A 22,118-nucleotide genomic window follows, 5' to 3' on the forward strand; every position below is an offset into this window, starting at 1 on the left:
AGTAGGTGTCCCTAAATGTTCATATGTCAGCGTCTGAGGGCCTCTTATCTCTCTAGTCAGACGACCTTGAATGTCAGTGGATTGTTCTGGTGATCTGCCCTCTTGTGTACTACTGGTTTCAGGTTTCTTGGCATAATCTGGCATTCATGTATTTCAGTGCTTGGTGCAAATGTTACATCAGTTTGATCAGCAGTTTTCAAATTTACAGGATCATCATCATCCTTATTTCCCAATCATAGATTAAATGTTTCTGCTTCTGGATTCAGAGTCTCTGTGCCATGGGCAATATCTGGTACCATTACGTAATGTCGTTCATCTTCACTCTCAGTATCAGAATCACTGGAGTCCAAGTTCCAGTCCCCATTTTGATCTCTTATTGCACTAGTTTGCCTAGTTCTCTGTGTTGTCTATTGTGGTGGTTTAGAGGGTAGTGTAATCTCCAACGGTAAGAAGTCACAGGGAAGAAAAAGATTGTGGAGAAGAACTCTACCACGTCCTTCTCCATCTTCTGCTTTTACTTCATAGACTGGACTATCCCCTTTCTTTTGAAATACTACATTAATATTATTTTCCCAACAGGATCTTAATTTGCCTGGTCCCCATCTCTCTGAAAGATTCAGGACAAGTATTCTGTCACCTGGCAAGCGGGCAGCACGGTGTACTTTCTGGTCATACTGATTCTTAACATGAGCAGCAGATTTTTTTTAGAACATTTTGATGCCATTTTATAGGCTTCTGAAATGTTGTCTCCAATTCTCAATGTAGTCTTTAAAGTCCCCAGGTCAGAGTTTATAGATAGATCAAATGTGAGGTCAATTGGCAAATATGGTCATCTTCCATATAACAAATACAAGGGTGCAGCCTCATTTCATGTACAGTTATAGGCATAGAGTCCTGTGGCACCTTATAGACTAACAGACATATAGGAGCATGAGCTTTCGTGGGTGAATACCCACTTCTTCGGATGCACAGATTGCATAGAAGGCATAGATTGCCTTCTTAAATGAGTTCCTTCTATTCGACTTTTGTCTTTCTGGCAAGGTTTTCAACCTAGCCAGCAGACGTCAGTTCAGCCTTTCTACTTGTCCATTGCACTGTGGGAGTGTGGGGTTGTGTGAAATGTTTCACTTTTACAGGAGTGCTGTAACTTTCTGAATACATTATTTTCCAACTCTGCTCCTTGGTCACGCTGGCTGGGATGGGCAATGTTATGGGAGAGGGCAACAGCAAAAAAGGAAGGTTGGGAAAGGAAGGAATAGCTAAGGGGGTGAACAATATGAAACACTACAGATGACGTTCCAAAAAATGCGGAGCTGCTAATTAACAGTTGGAACTCTACAGCTGTCATTCAGAGATTCCACAGAGACAAAAACTTCTGCCTAAAGAGAGGGATAAGTCTAATGAACATGATCAACCCCTGTTGCAAGAAGACTGCTAGGAGGGGACTTGGATATATGTTTAAGGGTCCAAACCAAACCAAAAGAAAATGCTGCACTCTGAACAGACAACTGTGGTCCTTCTTTCGAGCCAGAAGATTAGGTGTTAGCCCATTCCTTGGCAAACTCTAGGTGGGGTCAAGACTTAGTATCAAAACATATGTTATATTAACATGATCTTATGCACCAGATTTAATCAAGAAACTGCATGTACATACATTTGAGACTCTCCTATCATGCAATTTTACAGCAAACTCATACTACTATTAGGTTAATGTTATTTTCTATTTTAATTAGCATTTCACAAAAAGGATTGGCTACAATATGTCCCAGGAACCAAACATGGCCAGCTAAGAGCCCTCATGCACAACTTGGTTGCCCTTTATCTTTAATCCCAATATGTGGCCTGTAGAGACATACAGGTCCCAGCAGGCAGTGATTCATCTTGCTCAAGAACAAGATTTTAAAGATGGATCACTATATTAAAGATGTGCAATCTGCTCCACTTTATAAAATTTAGGTGCAGCCCTTAAGCAGGGTGTGCCCAAATAAATGAACTAGTTTAAAAAAAGGAATTCATCTGGAAGAGTTACTAACCTGTCATATGCGGCTATCATGAAGTTGAGGAGAAGGCTGATGGATTGCTCCACACTGATCTGGTGAGTAGAAGGAAGGCGTTTATTTAGCTGGTAGTAGATGGATGAAATTATCGTTTCCAGTCGAGAAACACTGATCTCTGTGTTGTGATCCAATGTATTAAGGCCATTGTCTCGGAAGGCTTCAATCATATTCCAGATATCAACAAGATGAACTAAAAGTAAAGAAAGAAATTAACTGTTATTTTTTGTAACGTTCAGTTTTACTCTCTTAGACACACCACTTTTGGAGAACATGTTAATTTTTGGTATTTTAAAAAAGCAGAATCCATCCTCTAAACATGCTCTAAAAATTCAGAAACGGGGGGAAGAGGGTATCCTATTAAAATCACCAACGTGGAGAATAAATTATATTCTTCACAATGTGTTTAGTCACAAAAATCTCACAAGAAAACCTTTCAATTGTCAAAATCAGGCTATAGTGAACATTTAGTCTAATCATGTTTTATTAGTTCTTTAAGAGCTGTTAAACTACAGTATATATTCCTGAAAAAAAAATTAAGACTGCAAAGTGAAGCACTTAAAAGTCAGGAAGTGTTTTAATTTAATTTTTTTCTCATTCTAAACCATAACTGTGCTTCGTTGTGTGCATGCTTTATAGCAAAGTCTAATTACTGGGACATATTTTAGATCATGCAGGCAACCTTCGCTTTGACATTTCCAAACCTGAATGCTTTTCTTAGAGTTTTTAGGGAAAACAAAGAAACTCCATCATGTGCAGCTATTTCACAGACACCAACAGAGTATTCTATGCTGCAAAATATGTGGCACTCCAAGAGGCAAAGGTTCTTATGGACCGTTGCTTCATAGGAGCTTGCACCCTACTCACTGAATACACATTTTTGATCATTGAATGATATGGCTTTGCAGTGTCTTGTCTGTCTCTTTCCACAGTAGCTTTCTAATAAAGGCAGGGTTCCCTTTATAAACATCACTTCAACCATTCTACTTCCTTGATCTTGTCATTATGACAGGTACCTTCAGCAGTGGTGCCTAATCCATTATTGTTAGTGTCGTATTTGTACTGTTATGATCAAAGAGGAAGGGAGGCCCAGTGGTTAGGACACTAGCCAGGGACTTAGAAGATCTTGGTTCAATTCCTTATTCTGCCACAGAGTTCCTGTGTGACCTTAGGCAAGTCACTTAGTCTCTCCATGCCTCAGTTGCCCATCTGAAAAACAGGAATAACCACACTTCCTATTTCTCAGGGGTGTCTCGTGGAAAAATACATTAAAGACTGTAAGGTGCTCATAGTATGGCCAGACAAGTACCTTAAGTAAATTGAAGCTTTGGTGGAACTGAAAGCCTAACACACCAAGCCACTACCCTCATAGGGCACTTTATCTTTTCCATTTGCCCTGTGGACAGTAATCCCTTTGGGAAAAGGATTATCTTCAGTTTTTCTTCTGCAATGCTGAGCACATTTTTGGTACTAAACAAATAAGTACCAGGTCAGCTTCTGAATAAAAAGAGATTCACACAGTCTTCCACCCATGTATGTAAAAGGCTGTTCCTCATTTCAATATTTCCATTTGCACCTTTGGAAGCATAACTAGTATAAATGAAATCTGAACATTCTAAAGAGTTGGGCTTGTGTTGCTGACAAAACAGCAGCAGCAACAGCACACGTAGTGTATTAGGAACTCCTATAATAAACCAGTTTCCCCCACTCTTACCCCTGGACCCGCACATAGCCCCATCTCCCCAAGTCTGGGGGTGCCATGTAAGGCAGGAGAGTACCTACCAGTTTGCACTACCCTTGACCACTCATAGGACCAAGCAGCCCATCTCCCTCTGGAACAACAGCCTTCTGCTGCTGCCAGCTAATATAATTATCCCTGTAGCACAAGTAACACAAAAAAGCATCCCAACCAACTCAGGGTATTTCTATATTGGATATTCTGACAGATAAAAATAAAATGATCACTGAACTAGAAGTTGATGGTTGCACATGAGCACAATCAAATTTCATTTTTTGGGCACACAGACACAATATAGTCCTGGAACAGTAACTAAAGCCTTGTGTACATGGGGGATTTAGTTCAAATTGAGTTGACACATATTGGTAGACCATACTAGTAGTATGCACATGGGACTTCTGTGCCTTCCTTCAATTTGCATTATTGTGTTCTGATGTTAGGGGCTTGGTGTGTCCTAAATACTTGGCATTCTGGGAGGGTATCCCATGGTCCTTTGCTTCGCTGTTGTGCTGTGTGCATTAGAGGTTTTTTGCTGCACATTATGGGATGTGCAGGGGAAGCCAGTGGAATTCTGGGAATTAAGGTCAAAATAAAAAGTTCCATGATTCCAGTCTCTCTGTCCCATGCTTCCTCTTTCTGGGTGGGCTAGCACCATTTTTGAATTCCTGTTGGCCAGCGTGGACCCAACAATGATCTGCGCCATTGTGCTAGCAGCCACGAGTGTGCAGAAGCTATTTGGGCTTCTTGAGTTCCTGAAGCCAGGTGGCTTCAGTTTTGGACTTTGCACACTGTACCACCAAGCAGATAATGTGACTGCAGCAGCAGCTTCTCCAGTAGCAGAGGAAGGAGGAGGAGGAGAACCCCAAGCAACTGCTACTACAGGAACTGTTCCTGGAGCAGCTTCACATTATGCATGGCCGTTTCTGAGCTCAAGAAACCAGCATTGATTAGTGGGAAAGGATCATTCCGCAAAACTGGGATGATCAGCAGTGGCAAAAGAATTTCAAAATGGTGAAGGTAAACTTTTTTGAGATCTGTACTGCACTAGCCCTGCAGTACTGTCAGGGATGCTTACTGCTTTTACTTTTAGTCTCAGGCCTGAAAACATGCAGCTGTTATCCAGGTGAGAGTGGGGAATGAATTATGAACACCGCAGCACCTTCTATGTGTGGCCTTGAATACAGATGACCCCCGGGTTACGCAAACCCGACTTACGCAAATCCGCACTTACAGAAAAAGTTCCGTAAGCTAGAAATAGGAGGGTTTTGGGTTTTTTTGGCGTAATGGTCCGGTATACGTTTCTGACTTATGCAAAATTCGAGTTACACAAGGCGTTCCAGAACGGAACACTTGCATAAGTCAGGGAGCGTCTGTATAGCTAATAAGAACACTGTGGCATGGCGTGGCTTAACTGGATTGCATACACCAAATAAGAAGTAACTGGGTGGCATTTCTTATTTCATCTTGCATCTGTGTCTTTATATTTTTATAAAAACCTATGGCTTATGGAAAAGTAACAGTTTTTCTGTGTACCATGCATTACCAAATAACTTTGAATGAATTTTTAATAGTTTTTTATTATTAAATAATGTATTGTGTAACAAGCAGAAATGAACCTTTAATTAAAACAATGAAATACTTCTTTAAAGTGACACTGTGCAATGGAGGGGAAAACACAAGAATGGGTATGCTCCAATTCACAGGCAAGCATACGTCTTGCCTCTGCCTCTTATTCTTCTTCTTCTTCTGCTTTTTCGGGGTCGCATGCCGGGGCTCTAAATATCAGGGTCGTTACATGTCTAAAAGAACTGGGTTCTCAGGTAACACTGTCCTCACTGCCTCGAGTTTCATCTGGAGTGGGGAATGGTATCTGGTAGAATGGCTGTTTAGGGGCTGTGGGGAACATATGCCTGTGTTCCCTGTACTGTCCAGGGATTGCAGAACATGGCTGGGTCCTGGTTGAGGACACTGGATTGTCTGTGTGCCTGCTACCAGCATGCACTGCAGCTGAGCATTCTGATTCTGGATTGCCTCCGAGAGTTGCTGCTGCATGTATATCCTTCTCTACTGTGTCTTTTGCCATGGCAACGCGGTCTCTGGCCACTGCAAAACTTTCTCTGATATCTCCCTGTCTTTTCCTCTCAGACCTCCAGCTTGCTGCTGTTTTCAATTTGGGGGTTCTGCAGTGAGGTCTGGAAACATTTCCTCCACAGTTTTCTGTTTCTTCCCTTTAAGTTAGCCAGCCACTCAGCTATTCATAAAGGTCCCATCCTTGCAGGTCTGGCCACTGCAGGTACCATAGCTGGGGGAGTAGGGGGGAAAAACAACAAGCAGTTATATTCATATTCCCAAGGCTATCATAAATATTTTTAAACAGCTATTTTTTATTTCCCTTTCCTGAGATTCTTCCCATTCTTGGGGGGGGGGGGGGGGGGCTCAGAGATTATAAATGGTATGTGCATGAAGAGGGCTAGATTGGGATTTTTGGATGTGCAATATATGCTATCTGGGTTTACAGTTGTGCCTTGGAGAATGTGGGGGGTTGGGAATTATGTTCTTGGTTTGCTTCACTGTTTAGGCTGTGCCTTGGGGGTGCTTATGTAGTATCATAGGGCATCTGGGAGAAAGCTGAATAGTAATCCCCTATACCTCCCCTTTAGGCTGTTCTGACTCTCATTGATGTTACACTGAGGTGGGTGAGTAGGAGGTAGAGAATGGCCTTATTCAAAAGGGCAAAGGGCAGACCAGCAAATTACGCTGTGCAGTGTAATGCTACACAATTGGAAGGGAACAGCGAGCCATAGCAGGGACAAAGACTGTGCAACTATCCCCCATAATCTCCAGAGAAAAAAACAACAACAAGCAATTTCTCAGTCTTAGATTCTGCTTTACCTCCCCTGTAGATATGGGGAAAAGACAGGTCAAAGAATATTTACATAAGTTAGATGTATTCAAGTCAGCAGAGCCTGATGAAATTCACCCTAAGGTACTTAAAGAGCTGCTGAAGCAAGCTCAGAACCATTAGCAATTATCTTTGAGAACTCATGAAGGATGGGTAAGGTCCCAGAGGACTGCAGAAGGGAAAACATAGTACCTAACTTTAAAAAGGGGAACAAGGAGGATCCAGGGAATTATAGACCAGTCAGCCTAACTTCAATACCTGGAAAGATACTAGAAGAAATTATTAAATAATCAATGTGTAAGCACATAGAGATTAATAGGGTGATAAGTAGTAGCCAACATGCAGAGAAAAATACACCAGGTTTTGTACTGATTGTTTGAAACCTTAACTGTTTGTCTTTCTCAAACCCTGTAAAAAGCCATTCAGGGTTGTACGGATATACCATTCCTAAGGTAAACTTATTTTCCTGTACAAATGTGTGTTACAGGGCATATATATCTCTCTCAATATCAGCAGGGAGCTGTAGTCTTAGTACCTTTATGGGCATGCAATACCCATGTCTACCTTATGTAAACTGAGAATACTAACCATTTTTTTCTCTGTAACTTCGTCTCAAACTACTGAATTTCACATACCTGAATTTTTCTTTATTTGAATATGCTGTTGGAACAGAGTAGAGGGCAGGTGGGGTAGAGGTTGTGGCTGCGCCATGCTGCCATTCTGAGCAGGATAGATGCAGGGAGGGGAAAGGAAAACAGGTAGATAGTACATGCCCTTTGTGGCCTGGGCTACTAAACAGTCTATGGTCAGGGCTTTAGCATGAAACAAAAGCTGACTGCCGGGTGCAGCTGCCATTTTGAAATACAGGGATGTATGTGGACTTAATGTTTGTACATTGGGTGTAATCAACACCGAGCGGCCTTTGAACTAATAAAGGAGTGCATGTACGGAAACTAAGTTGTGATAAAATGTTAATAAAACTAATAGGAAAATAATTTCCAAGAGAAGTAAAAACTGTTTTCAGTATTAGGTTGTTCTTTGACTGTTTTTCCCTTAGGAAACAGTGTCATGTCTTCTTTTTTTGTTGTATGACTTCTAGAATGATTAATATAAATCATTATATATAAAATTTTCTAAGCTCTTGAAGGAGAAATGAAAAATAAATCCTCAAAGCATTTTTCTCGTAAGCGTTTTCAGTTATGTCTACATTGGCACACATATTCAGTCACTAGATATGTACATACTCAGGCATGCTCTCCATACTTATGCCAAGTGTCCACATATGCTGTACTGGACACAAATATAATGCTAGGTACATGCGTTTACCCACATCCACACTGCCACTGTTACACAACATTAGTGTTACCATTACAGGGGCAGTATCCCAGGGCACAGGGCAGACGGGGAGACACTCTAGAAACCGCTTTGCTCTGTGTTCCAGGTACTGTCCCCCACCTTCAGAAATCTGGCAATTGCAGATCCTCATTACGTCTCCCCTCACTGTTATTCCCTGCCGAAGTGGATGGAAGACAGAGCAATGGTATGATGATGTGGGTCTGCTCCTGCTCCTTATTGCGGGATAAGCAGTTATGCAGTGGAGTAGGTGTTTAGCAAGATAATAAGTGGAATTTGGGCAGAAATTTGACGTATCAAAGACTGCTGACCTTGCTGCTAAATGACAAGTAATTTAGCTCATATGGTATAGATATGGTGAATGCCAGTATAGTCACAAAAATAACAGGAGTACTTGTGGCACCTTAGAGACTAACAAATTTATTAGAGCATAAGCTTTCGTGGGCTACAACCCACTTCTTCGGATGCATATAGAGTGAACCATATATTGAGGAGATATATATACACACACATACAGAGAGCATGAACAGGTGGGAGTTGTCTTACCAACTCTGAGAGGCCAATTAAGTAAGAGGAAAAAAACTTTTGAAGTGATAATCAAGATGGCTCAGTACAGACAGTTTGATAAGAAGCAAGTGTGAAAATACTTACAAGGGGAGATAGATTCAATGTTTGTAATGGCTCAGCCATTCCCAATCCCTATTTAGCCCTGAGTTGATTGTGTCTAGTTTGCATATCAATTCCAGCTCAGCAGTCTCTCCTTGGAGTCTGTTTTTGAAGTTTTTCTGTTTTAAGGGTATGTCTACACTACAGGATTAATTCGAATTTATATAATTCGAATTTAGGAAACCGATTTTATAAATTCGAATGTATTCGGCCACACTAGGCACCATTAATTCGGTGGTTTGCGTCCAAGCTACCATAGTAGCATCGATTTCCAGAGCGTTGCATTGTGGGTAGCTTTTACATAGCTATCCCATAGTTCCCGCAGTCTCCACCCCCCTTGGAATTCTGGGTTGAGACCCCAGTGCATGATGGGGCAAAAAACATTGTCGCAGGTAGTTCTGGGTACAGCCTCCCCCTCCCTCCCTGAAAGCAACGGCAGACAACCATTTCGCGCCTTTTTTCCTGAGTGAACTCTGCAGACTCCATTCTGCATCAAGCATGGATCCCGTTGTGCTCCAGAACGCAGTCTTGAACATTGTAAACACCTCGCGCTTTCTCGTGGAGTTTATGCTTACACAGGACCAGAAAAAAGAGGCGAGGAGGAGGAGGAGGCGGCGATTGCAGCGCAGCGACCAGCGTGATGAGGACATGGACACGGACACAGAATTCTCTGAGACCGCGGGCCCCGGTGCTTTGGAGATTATGATGTTAATGGGCCAGGTTATAGGCTTTGAACGCCGATTCTGGGCCCGGGAAACAAGCACAGACTGGTGGGACCGCATAGTGTTGCAGGTGTGGGACGATTCCCAGTGGCTGAGAAACTTTCGCATGCGTAAGGGCACTTTCATGGAACTTTGTGACTTGCTTTCCCCTGCCCTGAAGCGCCAGAATACCAAGATGAGAGCAGCCCTCACAGTTGAGAAGCGAGTGGCGATAGCCCTGTGGAAGCTTGCAACGCCAGACAGCTACCGGTCAGTCGGGAATCAATTTGGAGTGGGCAAATCTACTGTGGGGGCTGCTGTGATGCAAGTAGCCAAAGCAATCACGGAGGTGCTGCTACGAAAGGTAGTGACTCTGGGAAATGTGCAGGTCATAGTGGATGGCTTTGCTGCAATGGGATTCCCTAACTGTGGTGGGGCAATAGATGGAACCCATATTCCTATCTTGGCACCGGAGCACCAGGGTACCCAGTACATAAACCGCAAGGGGTACTTCTCAATGGTGCTGCAAGCACTTGTGGATCACAAGGGACGTTTCACCAACATCCATGTGGGCTGGTCGGGAAGGGTTCATGACGCTCGCGTCTTCAGGAACACCAATCTGTTTAAACGGCTGCAGCAAGGGACTTACTTTCCGGACCAGAAAATAACCGTGGGGGATGTTGAAATGCCAATTGTTATTCTTGGGGACCCAGCCTACCCCTTAATGCCATGGCTCATGAAGCCATACACAGGCAGCCTGGACAGGAGTCAGGAGATGTTCAACTACAGGCTGAGCAAGTGCAGAATGGTGGTAGAATGTGCATTTGGCCGTTTAAAAGGTCGCTGGCGATCCTTATTGACTCGCTCAGACCTCAGCCAAACCAATATCCCCATTGTTATTACTGCTTGCTGTGTGCTTCACAATCTCTGTGAGAGCAAGGGGGAGACCTTTATGGCAGGGTGGGAGGCTGAGGCAAATCACCTGGCTGCTGATTACTCGCAGCCAGACACCAGGGCGATTAGAAGAGCACACGATGAAGCGCTGCGCATTAGGGAAGCTTTGAAAACCAGTTTCATGACTGGCCAGGCTACAGTGTGAAATTTATGTTTGTTTATCCTTCCTGAAAACCCGCCCCCTTTATTGACTCATTCTCTGTAAGGAACCCACCCTCCCCCTTCCCCCAGCTTGCTTTCAAAGGAAATAAAGTCACCATTGTTTAAAAATCATTTATTCTTTATTAATTGATTATAAAAAGAGGGAGAGAACCTGAGTGGGGTTTGGGAGGAGGATCAGCGGGAAGGAAAAGCCCAGTAAAAAAAGGTTAAGAAAATGGCAGCCTTTTGCTTGGGCTGTCCACTGGGGTGGAATGGGAGGGTGTACGGAGCCTCCCCCCCCGTGTTCTTACACATCTGGGTGTGGAGGCTATGGAACATGGTGAGGAGGTAGGGGGGTTATACAGGGGCTGTAGCGGCACAGAACCTGAGTGGGGTTTGGGAGGAGGATCTGCGGGAAGGAAAAGCCCAGTAAAAAAAGGTTAAAAAAATGGCAGCCTTTTGCTTGGGCTGTCCACTGGGGTGGAATGGGAGGGTGTACGGAGCCTCCCCCCCCGTGTTCTTACACGTCTGGGTGTGGAGGCTATGGAACATGGTGAGGAGGTAGGGGGGTTATACAGGGGCTGTAGCGGCACTCGGTTCTCCAGCAGCCGTTCCTGAAGCTCCACCAGACGCCGGAGCATGTCTGTTTGCTCACGCAGCAGCCCCAGCGTTGCTTCCCGACTCCTCTGATCTTCCTGCCGCCACCTCTCATCTCGAGCGTCTCTCCTCTCCTCACGTTGGTCCCTCATGTCCTCACGTTGGTCCCTCATGTCCTCACGTTGGTCCCTCATGTCCTCACGTTGGTCCCTCCTGTCCTCACGGTCACTGGCTTCTTTCCTATACTTGCAAACCGTCTCCTTCCACTCATTCAGATGAGCTCTTTCATTCCTGGTGGATTGCATGATTTCGGAAAACATCTCTTCTCTCGTCTTTTTTTTACGACGCCTTATCTGGGATAGCCTTCGGGAAGGAGGAGGGAGGCTTGAAACATTTGCACCTGCTGGAGGGAGTGAAAAAAGGAGAGAATTTTTTTAAAAGATACATTTTTCAGAACAATGCTTATACTCTTTCACGGTGTATACTATTCACATTACATAGCACATGTGATTTCTGTGCAAGGTCGCATTTTGCCTCTTAATATTGAGTGCCTGTGGCTTTGCTGCTAGAGATCACAGACGCAGGTCGGGGCAACAGAATTCACCTTGCATGCTGCCATGGTAAGCCACTGTCTTTAGGCTTCTGCGCCCTGCTTTCCCACATACCAAGCAAAGCCCGTTGTGCTGCAGTTTTCCTGTTAGCTTGTTTTCTGCTGCTGAAGGTTAACACCCCCCCCCCATCCAATTCTCTGGGATGAGTGCTTTCTCCCTCCCCCCACCGCGTGGCTGGTATCAGGGAAGATCCCTGCAGGAACCAAACTAACACCCCCCCCCCCACCCGCCATGAATTCTCTGGGATGAGTGCTTTCTCCCTCCCCCCACCGCGTGGCTGGTATCAGGGAAGATCCCTGCAGGAACCAAACTAACAACCCCCCCCCCCACCCGCCATGAATTCTCTGGGATGAGTGCTTTCTCCCTCCCCCCACCGCGTGGCTGGTATCAGGGAAGATCCCTGCAGGAACCAAACTAACACCACCCCCCCCCACCCGCCATGAATTCTCTGGGATGAGTGCTTTCTCCCTCCCCCCACCGCGTGGCTGGTATCAGGGAAGATCCCTGCAGGAACCAAACTAACACCCCCCCCCCCCCCACCCGCCATGAATTCTCTGGGATGAGTGCTTTCTCCCTCCCCCCACCGCGTGGCTGGTATCAGGGAAGATCCCTGCAGGAACCAAACTAACACACACCCCCCCCACCCGCCATGAATTCTCTGGGATGAGTGCTTTCTCCCTCCCCCCACCGCCTGGCTGGTATCAGGGAAGATCCCTGCTAGCAAAACGCGAAAAGCTCTGGGCCAATCCTCCCCCCCCCCCTTGCACTTGGCTAAATGCAGGGAAGGATTTCTTTTCAGCCACAGGCAAACAGCCCAGTAGGAACGGCCACCTCAGTCCCCTTAATTAAATTCCCTTATTTCAACCAGGTTACCCTAAGCGATATCACTCTCCTGAGGATTACACAGCAAGATAAAGAACGGATGTTGCTTGAATGCCAGCAAACACCGGGACCATACGCTGCCAGGCTCTGTCAGGCAATGATACCAGATTACTTGATACTAGCATGGCGTGGTCAAGTGTCCTACCATGGAGGACGGAATAAGGCTGCACTGCCCAGAAACCTTGTGGCAAGGCTTTTGGAGTACCTCCAGGAGAGCTTCATGGAGATGTCCCTGGAGGATTTCCGCTCCATCCCCAGACATGTTAACAGACTTTTCCAGTAGCTGTACTGGCTGCGAATGCATCCCAAGTGCTCAGGGCAAATTAATCATTAAAAATGCTTGCTTTTAAACCATGTTTTATATTTTAAAAGGTAAACTCACCTGAGGTCCCTTCCATGGGGTCATGGTCTTGGGTGCTGGCTTGGGAGGCTTGGGAGGGTACTTCAGTCAGGGTGAGAAACAGTTCCTGGCTGTTGGGGAGAACGGAGAGCTGGGTGCTCTCTGCCAGCTCGTCCTCCTCCTCCTCCTCTTCCCCTTCCGCGGAATCATCAGGTGTACCTGATGAGATTATCCCCAGCTCGGAATCCACAGTCAGAGGTGGGGTAGTGGTGGCGGCCCCCCCTAGAAATGCATTTAGCTCAGCGTAGAAGCGGCATGTCCGCGGCTCTGACCCGGAGCGACCGTTTGCCTCCTTTGCTTTTTGATAGGCTTGTCTGAGCTCCTTGACTTTCACGCGGCACTGATCTGTGTCCCTATTGTGGCCTCTCTCCATCATGCCCTTGGAAATTTTTTCATAAGTTTTGGCATTTCGTCTTTTCGAACGCAGTTCAGCTAGCACTGAATCCTCTCCCCATATAGAGATCAAATCCAGTACCTCCTGTACGGTCCATGCTGGTGCTCTTTTTCGATTATCAGCCTGCATGGTTACCTGTGCTGATGAGCTCTCTGTGGTCACCTGTGCTCTCCACGCTGTGCAAACAGGAAATGAAATTCAAATGTTCCCGGGGCTTTTCCTGTCCACCTGGCCAGTGCATGCGAGTTCAGATTGCTGGCCAGAGCGGTCACAATGGTGCACTGTGGGATAGCTCCTGGAGGCCAATAACATCGAATTGCGGCCACACTAACGCTAATTCGAATTGACAAATTCGATTTTGGCGCTACTCCGCTCGTCGGGGTGGAGTACAGAAATCGAATTAAAGGGCCCTTTAATTCGAATTAAATGGCTTCGTTGTGTGGACGGGTCAAGCGTTAATTCGAATTAAGGCAGCTAAATCCGAATTAAAGTCGTAGTGTAGACCAGGCCTAAGATAGCCACCCGCAGGTCTGTCAAAGAATGGCCAGACAGGTTAAAGTGTTCTCCCACTGTCTGTACTGAGCCATCTTGATTATCACTTCAAAAGTTTTTTTCCTCTTACTTAATTGGCCTCTCAGAGTTGGTAAGACAACTCCCACCTGTTCATGCTCTCTGTATGTGTGTGTATATATATCTCCTCAATATATGGTTCACTCTATATGCATCCGAAGAAGTGGGTTGTAGCCCACGAAAGCTTATGCTCTAATAAATTTGTTAGTCTCTAAGGTGCCACAAGTACTCCTGTTATTTTTGCGGATACAGACTAACACGGCTGCTACTCTGAAACCTGTCAGTATAGTCACAGTATATCCTGGAGTGGACCATCACTTCTGGTGCAGGAGAACAAATAAGTGTTGGAGGATCAAATCATTTTGGAAACCTGGGATGACCAGCAGTGGCTTTAGAACAAGGAACTTTTGAATGATAAAACAGACCTTTATAGAGCCGTGTTAGGAACTTGCACCAAACCTCGAGCCCCAGAACACTTAGGTTGTGTGTTCTGCTGCACCGAGAACTAATAATTTCTCTATGTACAGAGCACTAACTGCACTTCCCCATCATGTACATATATCCTTGGGCCTTCAGATATTTCTGAACAGAGGAAGAGGGGGATGCAGACAGAAAAGTGTTTGTAGTATAATAGCACCAGATAGTTACACCATTGCAATTCATGTGCTGTGAATTGTGAGGCCCAATCAAGAACCTAAAAATATCTTATGTTCATTATACTTAGGACACAAGTCAAGGTAACGATAACACTTGGTGGGATTCAGGGACTCCTGCAAGCTCATCTTTCCCCTCTTGGATGCTCAGGGGTGTCCCCCAGCAAAAGGGTTTTGGGTAACAGTGGAGAGCATTTGTCCCAGGAATCTTGCAGGGTCCATTGTCTCCTTCTGGTCACTTGGGGGTTAGGTCCTCTGGCTCAGCTGTACCCCGGGCGGCAGCTGGAGAAGGAGGTGGCAGCGGTTGTGCAGAGGCAAAGGCAGCAAGCAGACCCCGAACTCAGTCAACCACCAGTTCTATGAGCCTCTCCAATAGGGAATGCTCCCTTTTCCTATGGCTTGCCTCCTGCTCATGAACCAGTTCACCAGTGTGTCTTCCTACTGGGGAGACCAATCCTCTCATGTCCCAAGGAACTCAGACTGCTCCTTGTTCCTCCTGTCCATCTCTCCGAGTAGCTCTTTGAGGGTCCTTCTCCATCTGCCCCTCCTGTCTCTGAGGTGCTGCGCCTGCTCTCCTGACAGAATGGATTCCCTCTCAGGAAACGAAGGTCCTGCCAATTCAAAGACAAGGGTAGCATTTTTTTTTCCTTTGGAAGAAGCTGAGAAATTCCTATCACATAAATAACTTTGCTGTAGAAAGCCACAACTTATGATACTTTTCATCATTCCATGAATGCAACTATTATACTATCCTTGGTTCTCAGACAACTTTTGCATACCAGGAGGAAGGAGCAGAGGCTATGAATGGTAAGAAAAATGTAATAATGTTTTAAAAAAATTAAAGTTTTCATAGTGTCTCAAAGCAGGGGGAAGGGACATTTCCTTTCAGGGGCTATGTTACCAGTATGCAAATTATTCTTTAAAGGCTGGCGACCATTTGGAGAATGTAACAGTTTTCAAGGTACCAGAATAGAAAAGAGATGGCTTTGCAGTCCTGTGGAGAAGATCCGGCAATCTATGCAAAAGACTTTTCTGCTAATGGTCAACCCTCTACATATTGCTGAATGGATGGGTAGCTCTGAAGGTGGACCAAAGCAGATTTGCAACACTGCTACTGATCCTCAAGACCTAGCTAGTGTTTCTGCTATGCCAGAAATTTGGTGAAATATACTTACAGGACTAAGAGGCAATTCAACTGGAAATTGACTATATTCTCAGCTAACATATGGAGTTTCCATGTAAAGGGAGATGTAAACAACATATAGCACCATCCACAACCCCCGGCATCACCAGAAAATTCTGCCCCTGTGCCTATCTAGCAATGGTGAAATGGAGGGAAAGAAAGATACTGCAACTGTATTTCCTTCTCTGAAGTTTCAGATCAGTGCCACAAGCCCCTCACTTCTCCACTGCAAAGGGACCCCACAATGTGTTTATCCAACTGCCAGTCTGGATCCTTCTCCCACCTCCATTTCCCCCAGCTTGCGCAGCATGGCTCAGTGTGGGGCGAGGCAAGACACCAGGGATTGGGACAGGAAAATTTTTGCAATCTTCCAAGGGAGAAAGGACTAACTTTTCCTCAAAGTATTCCCTTCCCCTTACACAGGCCACCCCTCCATCTCAAAACCTTCTCCCCATTCCACATGGCTCAGTTTTGTAAGAGGACAGTAAGCTTGGGGTTGGGTGATAAAAGTACAGAAACAACGTAATCTTCCAAGGGATGAAAGACAACTGTTATTAGCTTTAGACAAACTAAGTTTTCTACAATTTTTACAATTGTCCTATACTCAACCAGGAACTTGGTAAATCTACCTGCTCCCTTTCCCCGGTTCACACAGTCCCAGGATCATTGCTGCCTGACTGCTCGCCAAGAAAAGTACACACACAGGGCACAGTGATTTTTCTCTAATAATCTGTTTTTAAGACACAGCTTCAGCCAAATGCATAATAGTGACTCCTAACCCCCAAGTGACTCATCAGAAATCAATACAAATAATTGATTTATAGCAGTGTCTTGCTCGGGGATATTTCTGGGTTGAGCAGAGCAAGGATTGGGCTTAAAATTAGCAATGTAACACCAGAACAAGAGCAGATATTGACAGGGAAGATGGGGGTCCACTGTAACTTACCAGCCTCAGGTTCTGCTTCTTGCCACAGCTCGGGGTCCTCCTCAAGTTTGTCGGGGGGTGGGGGAGGCGAAGAGGGGATTCCTCAACCAGCTCATCTAGGTAAAGGTGCAAAAGACACATGCGCCTCATCCTTTGGGTCTTCTGGGACATCCTCCGTAGTCCCTGCTGCCCCCTCATCCTGGTCCTCATCAGCATCCCATTGGACAATGACATACTGACAAAGTGTACAAATGCTTTTATACCAGTGCTTGAAGTCTAAATATTAAGATGGGTGAACTAAAGTGCCTGGCATTAAATGAGGATATTGATATAATAGGCATCATAGAAACGTGGTGGAATGAAGATAATCAATGGGATGTGGTAATACCAGGGTACAAAATATATTGGAATGACACAGTAGGTCATACTGGTGGGGAAGTAGCACTACATGTGAAAGAAAGCAGAGTCAAATAAAGTAAAAATCTTACATGAATCAAACTGTTGCATGGCATCTCTATATAGATATACCATGTTTGAACAATAAGAGTTTAGCAGTAGGGATATACTATTGACCCCTAATCAGGATGGTGATAGTGACTGTGAAATACTCAGAGAGATTAAAGAGGCTACAACAAAAACAGAAAACCTAATCATAATAATGGGGGATTTCAACTATCCCCATACTGACTGGGAACATGTCACCTCAAGAAGGGATGCAGACATAAAATTTCTAGACACATTAAATGACTGCTTTTGGGGACAGCTTGTCCTAGAACACACAAGGGGCGAGGCCAGTTTTGATTTAGTCCTAAGTGGAGCACACAATCTGGTCCAAGAAGTGAATATAGCTGAATCACTCAATAATAGTGACCATAATGTAATTAAATTTAACATCCTTGCAGGGGGGAAATGCCAAAGAAACTCACCATAGTACCATTTAACTTCACAAAGTGAAACTACACAGAAATGTGGAATCCAGTTAAATGGATATTAAAAAAGAACAGTCAGAAGGGTGAAATGCTTGCAAACTGCATAGAGACTATTTAAAAACTCCGTAATAGAGATCACACTAAATGTATACCCAATCAAAAAAACTGCAAGAGGACCAAAAAATGCCACTATAGCTAAACACTAAAGTAAAAGAGGCATTTAGAAGCAAAAAGTCATCCCTTACAAATTGAAAGTCAAATCCTAGTGAGGAAAATAGAAAGGAGGATAAACTCTGACAAGTCAAGTGTGAAAGCATAATTAGGAAGGCCAAACAAGAATTTGAAGAACAACTAGCTAAGGACACAAACAGCACAGTTTATTTAAGCATATCAGAAGCAGGAAGCCTGCCAAACAGCCAGTAGGGCCACTGGACCATGGAAGTACTAACGGAGCACTGAAGGAAGACAGTACTGTTGCGGAGAAGCTACATTAATGCTTTGCACCTGTCTTCACTGCAGAGGATATGGGAAAGAACTGCACACCCAAGCCAGTCTTTTTCGGTGACAAATCTGAGGAACTGTCCCAGATTGAGCTGTCGACAGAGGACATTTGGAACAAATTGAAAAATTAAACAATAATGAGTCACCAGGACCAGACGGTATTCACCCAAGAGTTCTGAAGGAACTCAGATCTGAAATTGCAGAACTATTAATTTTGGTATGTAATCTATCACTTAATCAGCCTCTGTACCAGATGACTGGAGGACAGCTAATATAATGCAGATTTTTTTTAAAAAGGTGCAGAGGCGATCGTGGCAATTACAGGCCAGTAAACGTAACTTCTGTTCCAGGCAAACTGGTTGAGATTATAGTAAAGAACAGAATTATCAGACACAAACAAACATGACATTGGTGAAGAGCTAACATGGCTTTTGTACAAGGAAATCATGCCTCACCAATCTATTAGAATTCTTTGAGGGGGTGGACAAAGGTGATCTAGTGTACTTGCACTTTCAGAAAGCTTTTGACAAGGTCCCCCACCAAAGGCTCTTAAAAAATGTAAGCGGTCATGGGATAAGAGGGAAGGTCCTCTCATGGATCAGTAACTGGTTAAAAGACAGGAAACAAAGAATAGGAGTAAATGGTCAGTTTTCAGAATAGAGAGAGGTAAATAGCAGGGTCCCCACAGATCTGGTTTGGGACGTATGCTGTTCAATACAGGACTGAAAAAAGGGGTAAAAGTGAGGTGGCAGAAGTTTGCAGATAATATAAAATTACTCAAGATAGTTAAGGCCAACACAGGCTGCAAAGAGTTACAAAGGGATCTCACAAAACTGGGTGACAAAAAGGAAGATAAAATTTGATGTTGACAAGTGCAAAATAAGACACATTGGAAAAAAAATAATCCCAGCTATAAATACAAAGTGATGGGGTCTAAATTAGCTGTTACTAATCAAGAAAGATCTTGGGGTCATCATGGATAGTTATCTGAAAACATCTGCTCAGTGTACAGCAGCAGTCAAAAAAGCTAATAGAATGTTAGGAACCATTAGGAAAGGACTAGACAATAAGACAGAAAATATCATAATGCCACTATATAAACCCATGGTACACCTACACCTTGAATACTGCATGCAGTTCTGGTCACCCCATCTCAAAAAAAAGATATATTAGAAATGGAAAAAATACAAAAAAAGGACAACAAAGATGATTAGTGGTATGAAACAGCTTCCATATGAGGAGAGATTAAAAAGACTGGGACTGTTCACCTTAGAAAAGGCGACTAAGGGGGAAGATATAAGAGAGGTCTCTAAAATCATGAATGGTGTGGAGAAAGTGAATAGGGAAGTCTTCTTTAACTCCTTCACATAACACAGAAACCAGGGGTCACCAAATGAAATTAATAGGCAGCAGGTTTTAAACAAATGTAAGGAAGTACTTCTTCACACAGTGCAGTCAAGCTGTGGAACTCGTTGCCAAGGGATGCTGTGAAGGTCAAAAGTATAACTGGGTTCAAAAAAGAATTAGATAAGTTCATGGAAGATAGGCCCATTGATGGCTATTAGTCAAGATGGCCAGGGACGCAATCCCATACTCCAGATATCCCTAAACCTCTAACTGACAGAAGCTGAGACTGGACGACAGTGAATGGATCATTCGATAAATTGCCCTCTTCTGTTCATTCTCTGAAGCATCTGGCAGTGGCCACTATTGGAAGATAGAATACCAGGCTAAATGGACCATTGGTCTGACCACTATGGCCTTTCCTATGTTCTTATAACTGTTCTAGCCTTTTGCCCTCCTGTACAGAAGCCTCAATTGCTTGATGCCTTCCTGGAATGGGCCGGAGTCAGCTCAATGTCCACCTGATCCAGCTTCTGTGAAATTTCCTGAAATACATGTTCCTTCTGCTTTGGGCAAAGTTGTGGAGGACATTCTACTCCAATCACACATTAATCTGCACCCAAGTGTAGTTGGAGGACCAGGCAGCTGCTCTCAAAGTAGGATCCACATTTACCTATATTGATCAAAAGAGTATGGCAGACACCTGTTCTGATATGGTCACCACAGCTCGCTATTATTGGTGAAAACGGGAGGACAGGGTCCTTTATAGTTTGAGTAGGACTCAGGAAGAAAAGTATTCAGTGCATTGTGGGACTGGGGGTGGATGACTACTGACACTCGAGACCTGGTACAAGCTCCTTATTCCACATTGCAAATTGGTATGGATATGGGGTCATGTCCGAGCCTGAGACACGTACTTACCCACACACCTCAGGCACACTAGCTTACTCACCCTCCACTCACCTTCAGATCCATGCTTTTGGGTTTTAAACAAGGACATTGGGGGATTATGGGACAAGACACATGGACAGTCGCTACTGTAGACATACCCTCAGTTAAGTAGGTTTTAATGAACCCAATACCTGCATTTTAAATTGTGAATAAAACACTCCCTTCTTAGGCCTTCTCTACACACACAAGTTACACCAGTTTAACTTAAGTTGTGATGTTGCACCAATTTAAGCCTTGTCTACTTTGCACCACAGTGCAGACTTCGGGGATGTGAAATGGAGAGTGCAACAAAGTGTTGCACAAAGTGTTGCACTCTAACTGTCCCACACAATTGCTGCTGTTGCGAACAAAAAGGTACCTAGCTTGTGTTAGCATAGTCTTGTTTGAAAGAGGACTATGTTAAAGCAAACTAGACACCTTTTAGTTAGCGCCAGCAACATCCATGTGGGACAGTTAGAGCACAACACTACGGGGATGTGAACTGAAGAACGCACCGAAGTCTGCGCTGCAGCGCCGCGTAGACATAGCCCTAGTTAAATTGGTGTAACTGTGTATGTGTGTGGACACTACAGTCTAGTCTACACAGATTTTGTACCAGTATAACTATTTCAATTAGGGAGTGCTGTATTTAGTAATCACAATAATTGTACTGGTATAACCCCTATTGTACAGGAATTTTACAACTTTTATACCAGTATAGAGCACCTTTATACTGATGTAATGGTTTCCACAATAGGAGGGTTATAATGTTTTGACCAGACTAATATAGTTGAGTGTATATTGTGTTTAGGCAAGTCGTACATCAATTTAAAGCAATATCCACAGATGAAATTGCATTGCCTTACCTAAATTGGTGCAATATCATATCTTTAGTTATACTGGTGCAACTTTCTGTTTAGACCAGGTCCTAGTTTCACAAGATTTTTACTTCCTTGGTACTTGCACTGTCATAATCCTAACAGTTTTTCAATTTGTCAGCATTCCAAGGTAGACAAAACCTGAATTTCTAATGTAAAAAACAAAAATAAGACTTCCAAAAAGAAGTTTCAGGCCTTCTTTACACTTCAAATATGTCATTTATTGCTTAATAAATATTTCCCTTTTTAGCTCAACCTTAAATAAGTCACATGAGAAATTCTTCAAACAAGATGGTGTTGCAGATTTTGATGTTCTTAGATCCTCCGACCACATTGTGAAAAGCTCAAAATGAGTCTTGAATTTGCATCTTCCACATGACAATACAGTACAGTCTGATTTCTGTGTTGAGTCACCGATCAGGCCAAGTTAAATACACTTTATTGTATATTGTTATGTAAGGCTGTCAATCCATGCTTTTGGTTCTTTTGACCCTATCAATGATGTAACCCAGGGGTAGGCAACCTATGGCACGCGTGCCGAAGGCGGCACACAAGCTGATTTTCAGTGGCACTCACACTGCCCAGGTCCTGGCCACCAGTCTGGGGGGTTCTGCATTTTAATTTAATTTTAAATTAAGCTTCTTAAACATTTTAAAAACCTTATTTACTTTACATACAACAATAGTTTAGTTATTTATTATAGACTTACAGAAAGAGACCTTCTAAAAACGTTAAAATGTATTACTGGCACGCGAAACCTTAAATTAGAGTGAATAAATGAAGACTCGGCACACCGCTTCTGAAAGGCTGTC

At 43.9% G+C, this 22,118-nt stretch overlaps 1 protein-coding gene across 1 annotated transcript in view; it reads right to left on the reverse strand.

Annotated features, from left to right (window-relative positions):
* Positions 1–22,118, reverse strand: part of DTNB (dystrobrevin beta) — a 346,393-nt gene that overhangs the window by 285,671 nt on the left and 38,604 nt on the right. The window contains exon 4 of the mRNA XM_065400623.1: positions 2,034–2,247. Within this exon, the coding sequence (XP_065256695.1) occupies positions 2,034–2,247 (214 nt within the window). The remainder of the gene's footprint in view (positions 1–2,033; positions 2,248–22,118) is intronic.

This window comes from Emys orbicularis, chromosome 3 (genome assembly GCF_028017835.1).
Source record: "Emys orbicularis isolate rEmyOrb1 chromosome 3, rEmyOrb1.hap1, whole genome shotgun sequence".
Taxonomy (NCBI): domain Eukaryota; kingdom Metazoa; phylum Chordata; order Testudines; family Emydidae; genus Emys; species Emys orbicularis.